Source organism: Dendrobates tinctorius, unplaced genomic scaffold (genome assembly GCF_039654945.1).
Source record: "Dendrobates tinctorius isolate UK_male_01 unplaced genomic scaffold, ASM3965494v1 ptg000079l, whole genome shotgun sequence".
Taxonomy (NCBI): domain Eukaryota; kingdom Metazoa; phylum Chordata; class Amphibia; order Anura; family Dendrobatidae; genus Dendrobates; species Dendrobates tinctorius.
Window position 1 is genome coordinate 27,621,451 of NW_027361747.1, and position 15,590 is coordinate 27,637,040.

Genomic DNA, 15,590 nt, shown 5'->3' on the forward strand with positions numbered 1-15,590 from the left:
TGCCCGGTGTGTATTATACCTGTGCCCTAATGTGAGCCCGGTGTGTAATATATCTGTGCCCTGATGTGTGCCCGGTGTGTATTATACCTGTGCCCTGATGTGTGCCCCGGTGTGTATTATACCTGTGCCCTGATGTGTGCCCCGGTGTGTGTATTATACCTGTGCCCTGATGTGTGCCCCGGTGTGTGTATTATACCTGTGCCCTGATGTGTGCCCCGGTGTGTGTATTATACCTGTGCCCTGATGTGTGCCCGGTGTGTATTATACCTGTGCCCTGATGTGTGCCCCGGTGTGTGTATTATACCTGTGCCCTGATGTGTGCCCCGGTGTGTGTATTATACCTGTGCCCTGATGTGTGCCCGGTGTGTATTATACCTGTGCCCTGATGTGTGCCCGGTGTGTATTATACCTGTGCCCTAATGTGAGCCCGGTGTGTAATATATCTGTGCCCTGATGTGTGCCCGGTGTGTATTATATCTGTGCCCTGATGTGTGCCCGGTGTGTATTATACCTGTGCCCTGATGTATGCCCCGGTGTGTGTATTATACCTGTGCCCTGATGTGTGCCCGGTGTGTATTATACCTGTGCCCTAATGTGAGCCCGGTGTGTAATATATCTGTGCCCTGATGTGTGCCCGGTGTGTATTATATCTGTGCCCTGATGTGTGCCCAGTGTCTGTATTATACCCATGCCCTGATGTGTGCCCCGTGTGTGTATTATACCTGTGCCCCAATGTGTGCCCGGTGTGTGTATTATACCTGTGCCCTAATGTGTGCCCGGTGTGTGTATTATACCTGTGCCCTGATGTGTATTATACCTGTGCCCTGATGTGTGCCCGGTATGTTTTATACCTGTGCCCTGATGTGTGCCCCGGTGTATGTATTATACCTGTGCCCTGATGTGTGCCCCGGTGTATGTATTATACAGTCATATGTAAAAGTTTGGGCACCCCTATTAATGTTAACCTTTTTTCTTTATAACAATTTTGGTTTTTGCAACAGGTATTTCAGTTTCATATATCTAATAACTGATGGACTCAGTTATATTTCTGGATTCAAATGAGGTTTATTGTACTAACAGAAAATGTGCAATCTGCATTTAAACAAAATTTGACCGGTGCAAAAGTATGGGCACCCTTATCATTTTCTTGATTTGAACACTCCTAACTACTTTTTACTGACTTCCTGAAGCACTAAATTGGTTTTGTAACCTCATTGAGCTTTGAACTTCATAGCCAGGTGTATCAAATCATGAGAAAAGGTATTTAAAGTGGCCACTTGCAAGTAGTTCTCCTATTTGATTCTCCTATGAAGAGTGGCATCATGGGCTCCTCAAAACAACTCTCAAATGATCTGAAAACAAAGATTATTCAACATAGCTTTTCAGGGGAAGGATACAAAAAGTTGTCTCAGAGATTTAACCTGTCAGTTTCCACTGTGAGGAACATAGTAAGGAAATGGAAGAACACAGGTACAGTTCTTGTTAAGCCCAGAAGTGGCAGGCCAAGAAAAATATCAGAAAGGCAGAGAAGAAGAATGGTGAGAACAGTCAAGGACAATCCACAGACCACCTCCAAAGACCTGCAGCATCATCTTGCTGCAGATGGTGTCACTGTGCATCGGTCAACAATACAGCGCATGCATAAGCCTTTTTGTATGACCAAACAACTCAATCTTTGTTTCATCAGTCCACAGGACCTTCTTCCAATATGTAACTGGCTTGTCCAAATGTGCTTTTGCATACCTCAGGCGACTCTGTTTGTGGCATGCTTGCAGAAACGGCTTCTTTCGCATCACTCTCCCATACAGCGTCTCCTTGTGCAAAGTGCGCTGTATTGTTGACCGATGCACAGTGACACCATCTGCAGCAAGATGATGCTGCAGGTCTTTGGAGGTGGTCTGTGGATTGTCCTTGACTGTTCTCACCATTCTTCTTCTCTGCCTTTCTGATATTGCCCTAATGGGGGACAGGAAACACAAAGAGGTTAAATAACCCTCCCCTTCCTGCTACCTCCAGTGTTTTTCCTGTCCCCCAGTGGGGCATGAAGAGGTTACAGAGGGGCTGCCGTGGCCAGCGAGCGGAGCTCCTAGATACTTACAGCTGGGCAGCCGAGGTCGGGGGGTTCGCTTCTCGTTCTCCAGCACCTTGATGTAATGCAGATCGGAGCTCACTGATGTTCTCTATTATCCTCTTTCCTTGTTCTTGTGTTTGAGCAAAGAAAGAAGCAAATCATTATCCTCAGATGAATAAAAAGTAGAGACCCTGTGTAAAATGTATAGAAGAGAAGAATGCAATGATTTGGAAATTTCGAATGTTATTTCCAACATATCATAAGAGACAGATCAGAAAGTGAATGTTAGATATTTTTCTACTTCACATGAAAACATTAACTCATTTAGAAATCTATGGCAGCAACACATCTCCAAACATTTGGGACAGGGATTAGAAAACGCTGGAAAAGTTAAATGTTAGGCTGTGTTCACACGTCGCATTTTTGCTCTGTTTATTTTATGCAAATTTAAAGCTGCTTTTTACCGTACCAGCCAAAGCCATGAGATTTAAGAACTCTCGTGCACACACATTGGGTTTTTTCCTGACTGAATTGGAAAACTGTTGCATTTTTGAAAACTGCAGCAAGTCACTTCTTTCAGGGTATGTGCCCATGATCCGGAGTTGCTGCAGGTTTATACAACCTCAAACCCGCAGCAGCCCGCTGTGACAGCACAGTGGATGAGATTTCAAGAAATCCCATGCCCACTCTACGTGCCGCGTCGCCTGCGGATCACCTGCGGATTCGGACATGTGGTGCATCTCTCCAGACCGCAGCATGTGTATTTTTCTTGTGGAGACGCGAGTCTACGCAAAAGAAATGACAGCAACAGAAATGTATTGAATGCAGTAAAGCTACACGGTTCAGTGATCACACGCGGATTTACCTGCCTTCAATAGACGGCAGCGCATTGGATACAGCAAACATTTTTCTTTTTCAAGTTTAAACCACAATGTGTTGTGTTGGTCTCCTCCCCTGAGATGGCATTTTGGATTAGTACAATTTAATTAAACAATGGCCGACCAAGGTGCGAAAATGAACAATGCCCGATCAACTCGAGGGCTGACCAATGTGTGAACGTTAAACTGTGCCATGCCTAACCAATGCTCTGCCAATGTTTTAGGCAAACTATTCCACACTTTATTCAACTGCCCCTCACTGTTTCACATTTATACAATTGTATATTTTTTTTCTTGAACTGATTATTTGTTTTGTTCAGAATAGTCAAAAATCTGTTTCCACTAAACAATTTGATCAAATTGCCCTTTTCTCTAAAAATGTTTGGTGTCACATACATCTTGCCTTGGTGGCCTAACACCTTACATTGTTCATGCTTGTATGGTGGAAGCAAAGTTGAACTTTGGGATCCTGAAAAACGTAGCAAAAAAAAAAACATAAAAAAGCCAGTAAAACCTGCTTTATTTCTGCAGCTTTTTCACTGCCAAGAGATCGGGTTTTGGCTGCTGCAAAAAAGCAGCGTGTGAACATATCCATACTATTGAAGAACAGCTGGCGGGTCTGTTTTTTAAAAAAGTCACTTGTGTATAAAAAAAATCATGTAAGCGAGGCAGAGTCTCTCAGAAGCAAAGATGGTCAGAGGGTCCCCAAGCTTTGAACAAATACAATTAAAAATTGCGGAATAATTACAGAGAAATATTCCTCAATGTGAAATTCTTTACGCCTATGGGATCCATAGACAGTACAGCACAGAGGCTATAGGAGGCCACATTTTTAATGAAACTTCATTACAAAAATTTGTTTTAGCCCAAAATACTTGCATTGAAGTTTAAAAAAAAAAAGTTGCCAAACCTGGACAACCCCTTGAACTCCTTACCAACATCCACCGTACATGCATGGCGTAAGTCAGTATAGGGTTTATATAGCAGGCTCCCAGGGTCTGCTCGCCCCATAGTGGCTGTGACCAACAACCAGGACCTGCCTCTAAGAGCCATGGGTGGAGCGAAGATCTGCCCACGACTGTTAACCTGTTAAATGCTGCTGTCAAAGTCTTTCTGTAGCATTAACAGGAAGCTGACATTGGGGCTCGTCATTTCATGCGCCCATCGGTGCTGCTGTGACGCCATCACAGGGCGCCAGTGGGTTGCTATCACAGCCGGGGGTCTGTTGAAGACCTCTGTGATGTGACGGTTATCATGGTGGTTCATTTGGGCTGCAAAGGAGACATTGATTATACCATATGGAGCATTGCTGTGGTATAGCGGTCTATAGCTCGAGCGATCAGACGATGTATGCAAATATGGTGAAAATATATATATATATATATATATATATATATCTATAAATATATGAAAAAAACGCACTTTCGTTTCACCTCCCACTAAAAATAAAGATAATAAAAAATACACACTTGGTATTTTCGCTTCCAGAAATGTCCGATCTATTGAAATATAAATATAATTAACCCGATCGGTAAACAGAAAAAAAAAATCCCAAATTGCATTTTTTTTTTGTTTCCCACAATGCTGCAGATAATCCTGCAAGAAGCGATGAGAATCTCATATCTGTCCCAAAATGGTATCAATAAATCATTAAAAACGTTGTATCGCTCCTCAAAAAAATAAAACCTCACACAGCTCCATCAACCCAAAGATGAAAATGTTACGGGTCTCAGAAAAAATGGGAACACTAGAAGAAAAAAAATGGTTTTTTTTCTCAAAAAGCTGGACACGTTTGGTCTGGCTGTAATCACACTGAGGAGTAGGATCATTTTTATCACACAATGTACGTCGTTAAAACCGTTCCAGAAAAAACCCCAATGTCAGACTTGCTGGGGATTTTTCTCCAGTCACCTTCCATGACAGTCACCTTGAGAGGTTGTCTCCCTGCCCTAATAGGGGACAGGAAACACAAAGAGGTTAAATAACCCTCCCCTTCCTGCTACCTCCAGTGTTTTTCCTGTCCCCCAGTGGGGCATGAAGAGGTTACAGAGGGGCTGCCGTGGCCAGCGAGCGGAGCTCCTAGATACTTACAGCTGGGCAGCCGAGGTCGGGGGGTTCGCTTCTCGTTCTCCATGTCGCTGCTTCCGTCTCCACCTCCCGGGGTGACTCGGGACTTGTCTGCCCCTCCCGCGCTCTCCGGGGTAAAGCGGGGAGGTATAGTGCTGGCCGGGGTCCTCCAGTTAGCTCCCTGGCTTCCTCCCACGCTGCTGACGCGTGCGCGCGTCGAAGGGGGCGGGCGACCGGACGTGACGTTGGCGCGCACTTCCGGTTCGCGTCCTCCAGCCTTTCCCGGGATGGGGACGCGCGCCGGCACCCGGGGAACCCAATGGCAGCAGGGGTCGGGCGACTGTTCCTCCCCACGGACCAGGAGGAAGGAGGGGCATGAAACGAGCAACGCTGCAACGCCCATTTAAGGGTGCCACAGACTCAGGTAAGCGCAGTGTGTCTGTACTGTGAGTGCTGACATGGGCGGTGACAAGCCCTCGACTGCTGCATCTGCGGAGCCCAGCGTTCCCCCTCCTACCGTGAGTAGTAGGGCCGGTCCCTTATCTGTCAAACTTGGTGGCACGGGTCTGAGCAAGCCTTCTATCTCTTCTTGTAGGAAGACAAGGCCTCTGCCCCAAGACACCCCCGCAAATGTGGTATCTGTGGTGCCAGGTTCCCTTCTGATTATAAAAAGAAGCTATGCCAACCTTGTACGCAAAACATTCTACGCACCAAACAGCCATCCCTGTTTGACAGCATAAAAACTCTAATTAGACAGGAGGTTCAGACCTCCATGGCGGCCCAGGGCCCTCCCCCAAAAAAGAAGAAAAGGGCACCTACGGAATCGGATTCGGGAGAAGTCCGTTCCTCAGGGTCAGAGGATAGTTGGGAAAATGAGGGCTCCACATCCACCTCCAAACACGATGCAAAGAAATACTATTTCTCCTCTGAGGATATGGAGGAGTTGGTCTCCATGGTGAGAAATACCATGGGGGTTGAGGAGGAGGTGAAGCTCTCAGTCCAAGATGAGATGTTTGGGGGGGCTGAAACCCAGAGGTAGAAAGGGTTTTCTGGTTCACGAAAACATACAAAATCTGTTAGCTCAGGAGTGGTCCTCCCCCGAGAAGGCACTTTGTGTACCCTCAGAACTAAAGAAAAATGCTTTCCCCTCGAGGGTGACAACTTATTTGGGAGATCCCTAAAATAGATGTTCAGGTCTCTAAAGTGACTAGAAAGACGTCCCTTCCTTTCGAGGACTCTTCCCAGTTGAAGGATCCAATGGATCGCAAAATAGAAAGTCACCTTAAAAAAATCCTGGGAAGCTTCTACAAGCTTGCTCAAAGAAAATGTAGCCTCCACTTGCGTTGCCAGATCATTGTTCTTCTGGCTTCATACGTTAGAGGAACACATCTCGGCGGGTACTCCCAGAGAAGAAATCTTAGATTCCCTTTCCCTCCTACAAAAAGCAGCAGGCTTTTTAGCCGATGCTTCAGGAGAAATGGTGCGGGTAGCAGCAAGGTCCCTAGTCCTTTCAAATTCGGCTAGAAGAGCCCTTTGGCTGAAGTCATGGGGAGTGACATCACCTCTAAGACAAAACTCTGTGCCATCCCCTTCCAGGAGCACCACGTGTTCGGGCCAGTCTTGGATGACATCCTCGAAAAGGCTTCCGACAAAAAGAAATCGCTACCCAAGCAGAGAGTCGCCAAGAGACGATTTTTTCGTCCCCCACGAGAGCAGTCCTCCCAGAAGGAGTTCAGAGGGAAAGGCAAGACGGGACGATGGAGCTACCCGAAGGGGGATAGAGGGAAGAACATCCTTGTCCCTCAGCAACAACAACCCCCGGAAAAGCAGTGATTCCCCGGTGGGGGGTCGACGCACTCGGTTTTTCGCCCAGTGGCAGGCCACGACCTCGAGCCAGTGGATCCTGCATACTATACAATTTGGGCTGAAACTGGAGTTCGAACACGCCCCCCCACCACCACTGTTTAAGAGTCACCCCTGCACAGTCCCCAAGTCTCCAAAACATTCTACTTCTTCAGATAGAAGATCTATTACGGGAAGGAGTAATCTCGTACGTACCTCAAAAGGAAATAGGCAGAGGACATTACTCCCGCCTATTCCTGATGAAGAATCCCTCCGGAAAGCACAGGCTTATCATGAACCTGAAACCCCTGAATCGCTTCATCAGATACCGGAGGTTCAAGATGGAGTCAGTAAAATCGGCAATCCCTCTTATTGGGCAGGGCTGGCTGATGGCTACGATAGACCTAAGGGATGCTTATTACCATGTCCCAATTCATCTGGATCACCGGACGTTCCTGAGGTTCGCGGTCTCCCGCGACCAGGGGATCAGCCATCTCCAGTTCAACGCCCTCCCGTTTGGCGTATCCCGGGCACCAAGGGTATTTACGAAAATTATGAGGGAAGCAGTCATTTCTATCTATCTTCAGGGAATATGCATTGTTCCATATTTAGATGATCTGCTCATTGTCGCTCCATCGGTATCCCGGCTGAGCCAGGACGTATCAAAGACCCTGCAGATGCTCGAATCCCTAGGTTGGATCCCGAATCTCCAGAAGTCGGGCCTTCATCCTTCCCCAAGGAAAAAATTCCTGGGGATCCTCTTAGATTTGGAAAAGAGGACATCCTTTCTTCCCGAGGATCGTCAATCAGACCTTTGTCAGAGAATAATCCGGTTCAGAGAACAAAGGGCACCGACTTAAGGGACGCCATGTCTATCCTGGGTTCCCTGACATTGTGTATTCAGGCGGTATCCTGGACACAGGCACATACATGAATCCTCCAGTCATACGTCCTGATAAACGCAAGGAAGTATCAAAACAATCTGTCAAAATGGATTCCACTTCCAGGACACGTAAAATCGGCCCTCTTGTGGTGGCTGAGTTACCGGAACTTGAGACGAGGAATAAACTGGGACCAGCTTCCTCTGAAAATACTGTATACCGATGCCAGTCTGAGAGGTTGGGGAGCCGTGGTGGAAGAGTCTTACTTCCAAGGACAATGGTCCCAGAACATAAGAACCAGATCCTCGAATCTAAGGGAATTGAAGGCAGTGGAAGAAGCACTAAAAGCCGCGTCATCCCTTATCCAGAACCATCACGTTCGGATATACTCCGACAACGTAACCACGGTAGCATATCTCAGACACCAGGGGGGCACGAAGTACGCATGTCTGAAGACAATGGCAACAAGGAATCTTCCTCTGGGCAGAAAAGCACCTATTATCCATCTCTGCGGTACACCTGAAGAAGTTCAATCAAAATCAAATCAAATCAAATTTATTATCGCCAAGTACATATTACATATATACAAGGAATTCTTTGTGGCAAAGAGGCAACATAATATATAACAACAGATACAACAAGTAACATCTAACAAGACAGATACAGTATATAGTCTACACATGACGATTTAATTGTTGAACAGAGAGTGGATAGAAGCTGTTCATATGGCGGTTGGTGCTGCATTTGGGGACTCTGAAGCGACGTCCTGAAGGGAGTAGTTGGAATGAGGAGTGTCCCGGGTGAGAGGGATCGGATGAAATTTTCAATGCGTGGGATCGAATACTCTTATCATAAAGATCCTGGATTTTAGGCAGGGGGGAACCTATAATTCTCTCTGATGTTCTGAAAGTCCTTTGTAAGCGGAGTTTGTCATGCGCAGTGGCTCCCCCATACCAGACTATCAGAGTTGGAAAACATCCAGGCGGACTTCCTAAGAAAAGACGTCCATCCGGGAGAGCGGTGTCTGAATCAGGAGGTCTTCCAGTCTCTGATCTCGAGATAGGTCGACTTCTGGGTCTCCCCATTTGCGAATGCTCAAAACGCAAAAACAACTACCTATTTCTCCCTCGGTCCCACGTACGGAGCCCTGGGGACGGATGCGTTCGCCCATCCATGGGTCTTCAGACTGGCCTACGCCTTTCCAGCAATCCCTATGCTGGCAAGGACGCTGCAGAAAATCAGATCAGACAGGGTCACGACAATCCTGGTGGCTCCTATGTGGCCAGGACGGAGCTGGTACAGCGCCCTGTTGGACATGGCCCTGGAAGGTCCCTTGCTTCTACCCCAAAAGACCAACGACCTTTTCCAGGGTACCTTACTGCACCCAAACCCCAGCAAATTGAGTCTAGCAGCTTGGTTATTGAGGCTAACATTCTGAGGGCCAAAGGGCTATCGGATGAAGTAATCTGGACCCTTCAGAAAAGTAGAAAGCCGGCAACAAATGCCATATACGGCAAAATATGGAAGAAATTTTCTTCCTGGTGTCTTCCTAGGGTCCCTGACCCTTTCCATCCCAATATTGCCCAGGTCCTAGTTTTCCTGCAAAAAGGGTTAGAGCTAGGACTTACTCCAAGCACACTAAGGGTACAGGTGTCTGCCCTTAGTTCCTTTTTTGACCAGGACCTAGCCAGACACCGTTGGGTTAAACGATTCATGACCGCTGCAAGCAGAATATGGCCTACACTCCCTAGTTGGGTTCCCCCCTGGGATCTTAATATAGTGCTGATTAGCCTAACACAGGCCCCGTTTGAGCCCGTCAGAAATGTCATTGAAGATCCTCACACTCAAAACAGTCTTTCTCGTAGCAGTCACCACTGCTAGATGGGTAGGGGAACTACAGGCCCTATTGGTACAAGAACCATACCTCCTGCTCAACTCGGACAGTATAGTACTGCGCCTAGACCCCTCCTTTATGCCCAAAGTGGTGTCAGACTTTCATAGAGGTCAGGATATTGTGTTGCCCTCATTTTGCCCAAATCCTTCTAATACGAAGGAAGAAAAGTTCCACACCCTGGATGTCCGCAGGGTGGTTCGCCATTACTTGAACTAACCAGGGATTGGAGAATCGACCAGAACCTGTTTATTCAATATTCAGGACGGAATAAGGGAAAGAAGGCGGCAAAAAACACAATAGCAAGTTGGATCAAGCAGTCCTTCTCCCTGGCATATTCATCAAGAGATCTCTCTCCTCCCGAGATGCTAAAGGCCCACTCCACTTGATCAGTCGCTACATCATGGGCAGCAAGAGGGACCGCGTCTTCGGAGCAGATATGCAGAGCTGCCACCTGGTCCTCTGTACACACCTTTACCAGACACTACAGACTGAATTTTAATAGGGATCTAACGTTTGGCAGACGCGTTCTGCAAGCCGTGGTCCCTTCCTAAAAATTAGTGTTGGTATAACTCCAAGGTGACTGTCGTGGAAGATGACTGGAGAAAATAGAATTAGACTTACCGGTAATTCGGTTTCTAGGAACCTTCCACGACAGCACTAATTTCCCTCCCTATCTAATATCTTTACCGGATGATTCCTGCTCTACTGGCGGTAACTATTCATGCTAGTATGTCCAGAAAAAACACTGGAGCTGGCAGGAAGGGGAGGGTTATTTAACCTCTTTGTGTTTCCTGTCCCCCATTAGAGCGGGGAGACAACCTCCCAAGGTGACTGTCGTGGAAGGTTCCTAGAAACCGAATTACCAGTAAGTCCAATTCTATTTTTCCCCAATTTTACCACACTTGGAGTTTTTTTCCCATTTTTCAGTACACAATGTGGTAAAATGAATGGTGTCATTTATAAGCACAACTCGTCCCGCAGATAACACGACCTCACACTTCTACTGATTGGAAAAAGGGGAGTAAAAATGAAAAAAAAACAGATTGGTCATGTTGGGAAGGGGTTAAAGTGAGGCTGAAGAAACCCACCTAACATCAGTATAGAGAGTGGTCAGATATCACAGACTGATGGATACTACCTGGTCCACCGCTGGCAGAATACCCGATCCCCATGGTGTCCGCTGATAGATTCTCTCGCAGAAACGTATCTAAATCCTATAAAACATCAGGAGCGGTCAGCAGAGGGGTTGGTAATTGGTCACATTTCTCTGCCTTGGGTCGGCTATATATTCAGGGACATTACTGAAGAGAGGGATAAACTGGGAAATGACTAATATACTGACTGGTAAACGTGATCCCTCCCATTAAAGGGGATGTCTAGTTGGGACAAGTGGTCACTGGTCTCTGGATGCATTTTAGATCGGTGGAGAGGTAACGAGTGTTGGCCCCCCCACTGGTGTCTCAGCGTGTCATGTGTTGGGGAAATAATGACTTATTTTCTGATCCATGTGATCATTCCTGCCAGTTGTGGTCGCTGAGTGCTTGTGGTGGGATGTGGGGTCCGTCCGTTATATGATATCAGTGTTATACCTGAAATCTCTCGCTGATCGCTGGTGTCTCTCTTCACTCTCAGATGAGGTGTAACAAACTGACGATATAGGACTTTTCTTTTTTCAAATTCAAACCGAGCAATCCTATTGGCTGTTCATGAATGCCGTTACCATGGTGACATGTATTTACAGGATTAAAGGAACAGGACACCAATATTGTACCATAGTGTATTTTAACATTTATTTCACAGAATTTTGCTAATATATGGACCTGTACAGATAATGTGTGGGCTCACCACATATTTCAATATAACTTAAAAGTAAAGTAGGTGGTAATGGATTTACTTGTCCTAAGATTGCGGGTTTATGTTTATGACAAATCTAAATATTAATGGCTGCTATTTGAAGTCTGTTTTTCTTTAAGTTTCCTCATCAGATTTTAAGAGTGTTTCCATGTCAGAATAATATTGCCTGTAGCTAGGGTATGCTGTAGCATTCACATCATTGGGGTCCAGTAGCCATAAAAGAGAAATGAGGTCCCTTTTGGCTTTTCTCTTGCACATTCGCCCCTCACAGCCATTATATACAGTGGGTACGGAAAGTATTCAGACCCCTTTACATTTTTCACTCTTTGTTTCATTGCAGCCATTTGGTAAATTTAAAAAAGTTCATTTTTTTTCTCATTAATGTACACTCTGCACCCCATCTTGACTGAAAAAACAGAAATGTAGAAATTTTTGCAAAAAAGAAAAACTGAAATCACATGGTCATAAGTTTTCAGACCCATTGCTCAGTATTGAGTAGGAGCACCCTTTTGAGCTAGGAGCTAGTACAGCCATGAGTCTTCTTGGGAATGATGAAACAAGTTTTTCACACCTGGATTTGGGGATCCTCTGCCATTCTTCCTTGCAGATCCTCTCCAGTTCCAACAGGTTGGATGGTGAACGTTGGTGGACAGCCATTTTCAGGTCTCTACAGAGATGCTCAATTGGGTTTAGGTCAGGGCTCTGGCTGGGCCAGTCAAGAATGGTCACAGAGTTGTTCTGAAACCACTCCTTTGTTATTTTAGCTGTGTGCTTAGGGTCATTGTCTTGTTGGAAGGTGAACCTTCGGCTAAGTTTAAGGTCCAGAGCACTCTGGAAGAGGTTTTCATCCAGGATATCTCTGTACTTGGTCGCGTTAATGTTTTCTTCAATTGCAACCAGTCATCCTGTCTCTGCAGCTGAAAAACACCCCCATAGCATGATGCTGCCACCACCATGTTTCACTGTTGGGATTGTATTGGGCAGGTGATGAGCAGTGCCTGGTTTTCTCCACACAGATCGCTCAGAATTATCACCAAAAAGTTCTATCTTCGTCTCATCAGGCCAGAGAATCTTATTTCTCATAGACTGGGAGTCCTTCATTTGTTTTTTGTTTTTTTAGCAAACTCTATGCGGGCTTTCATATGTCTTGCACTGAGGAGAGGCTTCTGTCGGGCCACTCTGCCATAAAAGACCCACTGGTGGAGGGCTGCAGTGATAGTTTACTTTGTGGAACTTTCTCCCATCTCCCTACTGCATCTGTGGAGCCACAGTGATCTTGGGGTTCTTCTTTACCTCTCTCACCAAGGCTCTTCTCCCACGATTGCTCAGTTTGGCTGGACGTACAGGTCTCGGAAGACTTCTGATGATCCAAAACTTATTCCATTTAAGGATTATGGAGGCCACTGTGCTCTTAGGAACCTTGAGTACTGCAGAAATTCTTTTGTAACCTTGGCCAGATCTGTGCCATGCCACAATTCTGTCTCTGAGCTCCTTGGCCATTTCCTTTGACCTCATGATTCTCATTTGGTCTGACATGCACTGTGAGCTGTGAGGTCTTATATAGACAGGTGTGTGCCTTTACAAATCAAGTCCTATCAGTTTAATTAAACACAGCTGGTCTCCAATGAAGGAGTAGAACCATCTCAAGGATGATCACAAGGAAAAGGACAGCATGTGACTTAAATATGAGAGTCTGAGCAAAGGGTTTGAATACTTATGACCATGTGATATTTCAGTTTTACTTTTTTAATGAATTTGCAAAAATTTCTACATTTCTGTTTTTTTTCAGTCAAGATGGGGTGCAGAGTGTGCATTAATGAGAAAAAAATGATTTATTTTTTTTTCAATTTACCAGATGGCTGCAGTGAAACAAATAGTGAAAAATGTAAAGGGGTCTGAATACTTCCCGTACCCACTGTATGTGTCTGGAGCTGCGTTGTTTCCCTGCACAGCTGATAATCGGAAGCGTCGCTGTGCAGGGACAGAATATGGAGGAGCCGTGACTTTTTGTTTATGGGTCAGTACAAGTCCAGGCAGCTCAGTCATATCAATATGCGTTCATTACATTTTAGAAAAGAAAGATCACAATAAAGGAGTTATACAGATCATCAATGTAAGATCAGTGGGGCTGGACTCCCGGCACCAGTGTAATATATAAAGAGCGGACATGTGAGTAGTCTTCTTCTAGTCATCTCGGGAGCTCCTCGTCCCACACTTTTGCTGTACAGAACATATAGGTTCGGGGTACATACAACCATGTTATGTAGCTGCAGGGTGGGGGACTGTCTGGTCTACTAGCAGGAATAGTGATCAGGACGTATGTGGTTTCTGGATCTCTGCCGTGCTGTAAGAACACATTCATGTGACTCATTAGTCATCACCCAATCAGCCGGGCAACCTCATCCCACTTCTATATATAGAGTCTCATCAACTGATTTTTCTATTCTGAATTCAGAAAGTAGACTTTTTTTTTTTTTATGTCAGCAGCCATTCAGTGAACCTAGGTAGGTGCAGAGATAAAGGGGCATCGACTTCAAAATTGTAGGCTCCTTTCCTCATCACTAGGGATGAGAATTGAAAGGGAATGTGTCACCAGATCTTTGCCATGTAATCTGAGAGCAGCATAACGTAGGGGCAGAGACCCTAACTCTAGTGATGTCACTTACTGGGTTCTAGTTGGAGTTTTGATAAAATCTTTGTTTTATCAGCAGGACATTATCACTAGAGGACTAGTAAACCTGCTGCCATGCCAATCAGTGGTGTGGGTGGGGTTATACATAGCTCAGCATTCAGAGCACTGCTAGATCTGCAGCAGATAAAACTAAAATGTATCAAAACTGTAGCCAGCAGCAAAATAACATCGCCGGAATCAGGTCTCTACCTCTACGTCAAGCAGATGGGGTAGCAAAAAAACCTGCTGCCAGATTCCGTTTTATGGCCTTCAGATATTATCTCGTGACCTCTCAAAGGGGAACTTAATGTCTAGGATGATTATTTCCAAGCCATGGCAACATCTCATGTGTGTCATGATACTGCGTTCTGCAGTCATTACTGTGTCATTCTCGGTGGACCCCTCTGCCTCCTGTTGTCACACTTCTTGGTTTGCCCTTTTCTTGTAGTCGTGATATGGAGCTTTTTGTATCCACAATGTGGTCAGCTTGGCCGGACCTCCTGCCATTCTGCCAAATCGAGCCTAGTTCGCTATTGGGGATTCATTTAGGCGGCAGACAAATCATGTCTTATAAGAATGCACGATCCAACACCCACAATGCCGGAGCATCAGATAGGTTGTGTTTTCTCTTGAGACAGCAGTTTGCAGAATGGTCATCATTAATTTTTTCTTTTTTTTTTTCTTTCCAGTATTTCTGAAATTCAGAAAGATGTGGAGTACAGACTGCCAATCACCTTCAAGAATTTCACCATTAGCATAAATATGTAAGTGAAACTGAGAGTGTTTGTTTTAGTTGAGAGATTAGGGCTATCTGGTGTATAACCAAAAGAGGAACCTAATGGGAATTAAAGGGTTGTCCACTACTTTGATATTGATAACCTTCGCATTGGTTATCAATATCAAGTCGATGGGGCTTCTGACACCCAGCCCCCCAGAGAGGCCGCACAGCTCCTATTCACTGGTGGTGATGGCCCCCACTGATTCCATATTAGTGACCTATCCTCAATATCAAGGTAGTATACAACCCTTTAAAAAAACAGACCACGATCAGTACTTCTAGAATGTCTTTGTCCATTGCCATTGATAAAGACCCCACCGTGTGTAATCAGTACCCTACAGTGACTGGTCAGCCGTAGTCAGGTCATTACATGAAGCCATAAAATGATATTGCTTGGCAGCTCATGATAGATGATCTATATTAACATAAGATGTTACTATTAATAAGAGTTCACAGAAAATCAATATGGAGGCTTAAAGGGTCCTCTCAGCTTCCTTTTACATATGGAAGTAGTGGCATAGCTGTGTCTTCGATTGTCCCTCCCTAAAAAATGATACCTTTTCTGTAGCTATCTGGTGTGCCAGTCATAGGAAATCTAGTGTATGCAGATTGGTCTGGGAGTGCAGTGGGGGCGTGTCAGTGCACTTGGAAGAA

At 45.5% G+C, this 15,590-nt stretch overlaps 1 protein-coding gene across 1 annotated transcript in view; it reads left to right on the forward strand.

Moving 5' to 3' along the window:
* The window catches only part of VPS37A (VPS37A subunit of ESCRT-I), a 49,516-nt gene that overhangs the window by 3,366 nt on the left and 30,560 nt on the right, over nt 1-15,590 (forward strand). The window contains exon 2 of the mRNA XM_073583614.1: nt 14,848-14,922. Within this exon, the coding sequence (XP_073439715.1) occupies nt 14,848-14,922 (75 nt within the window). The remainder of the gene's footprint in view (nt 1-14,847; nt 14,923-15,590) is intronic.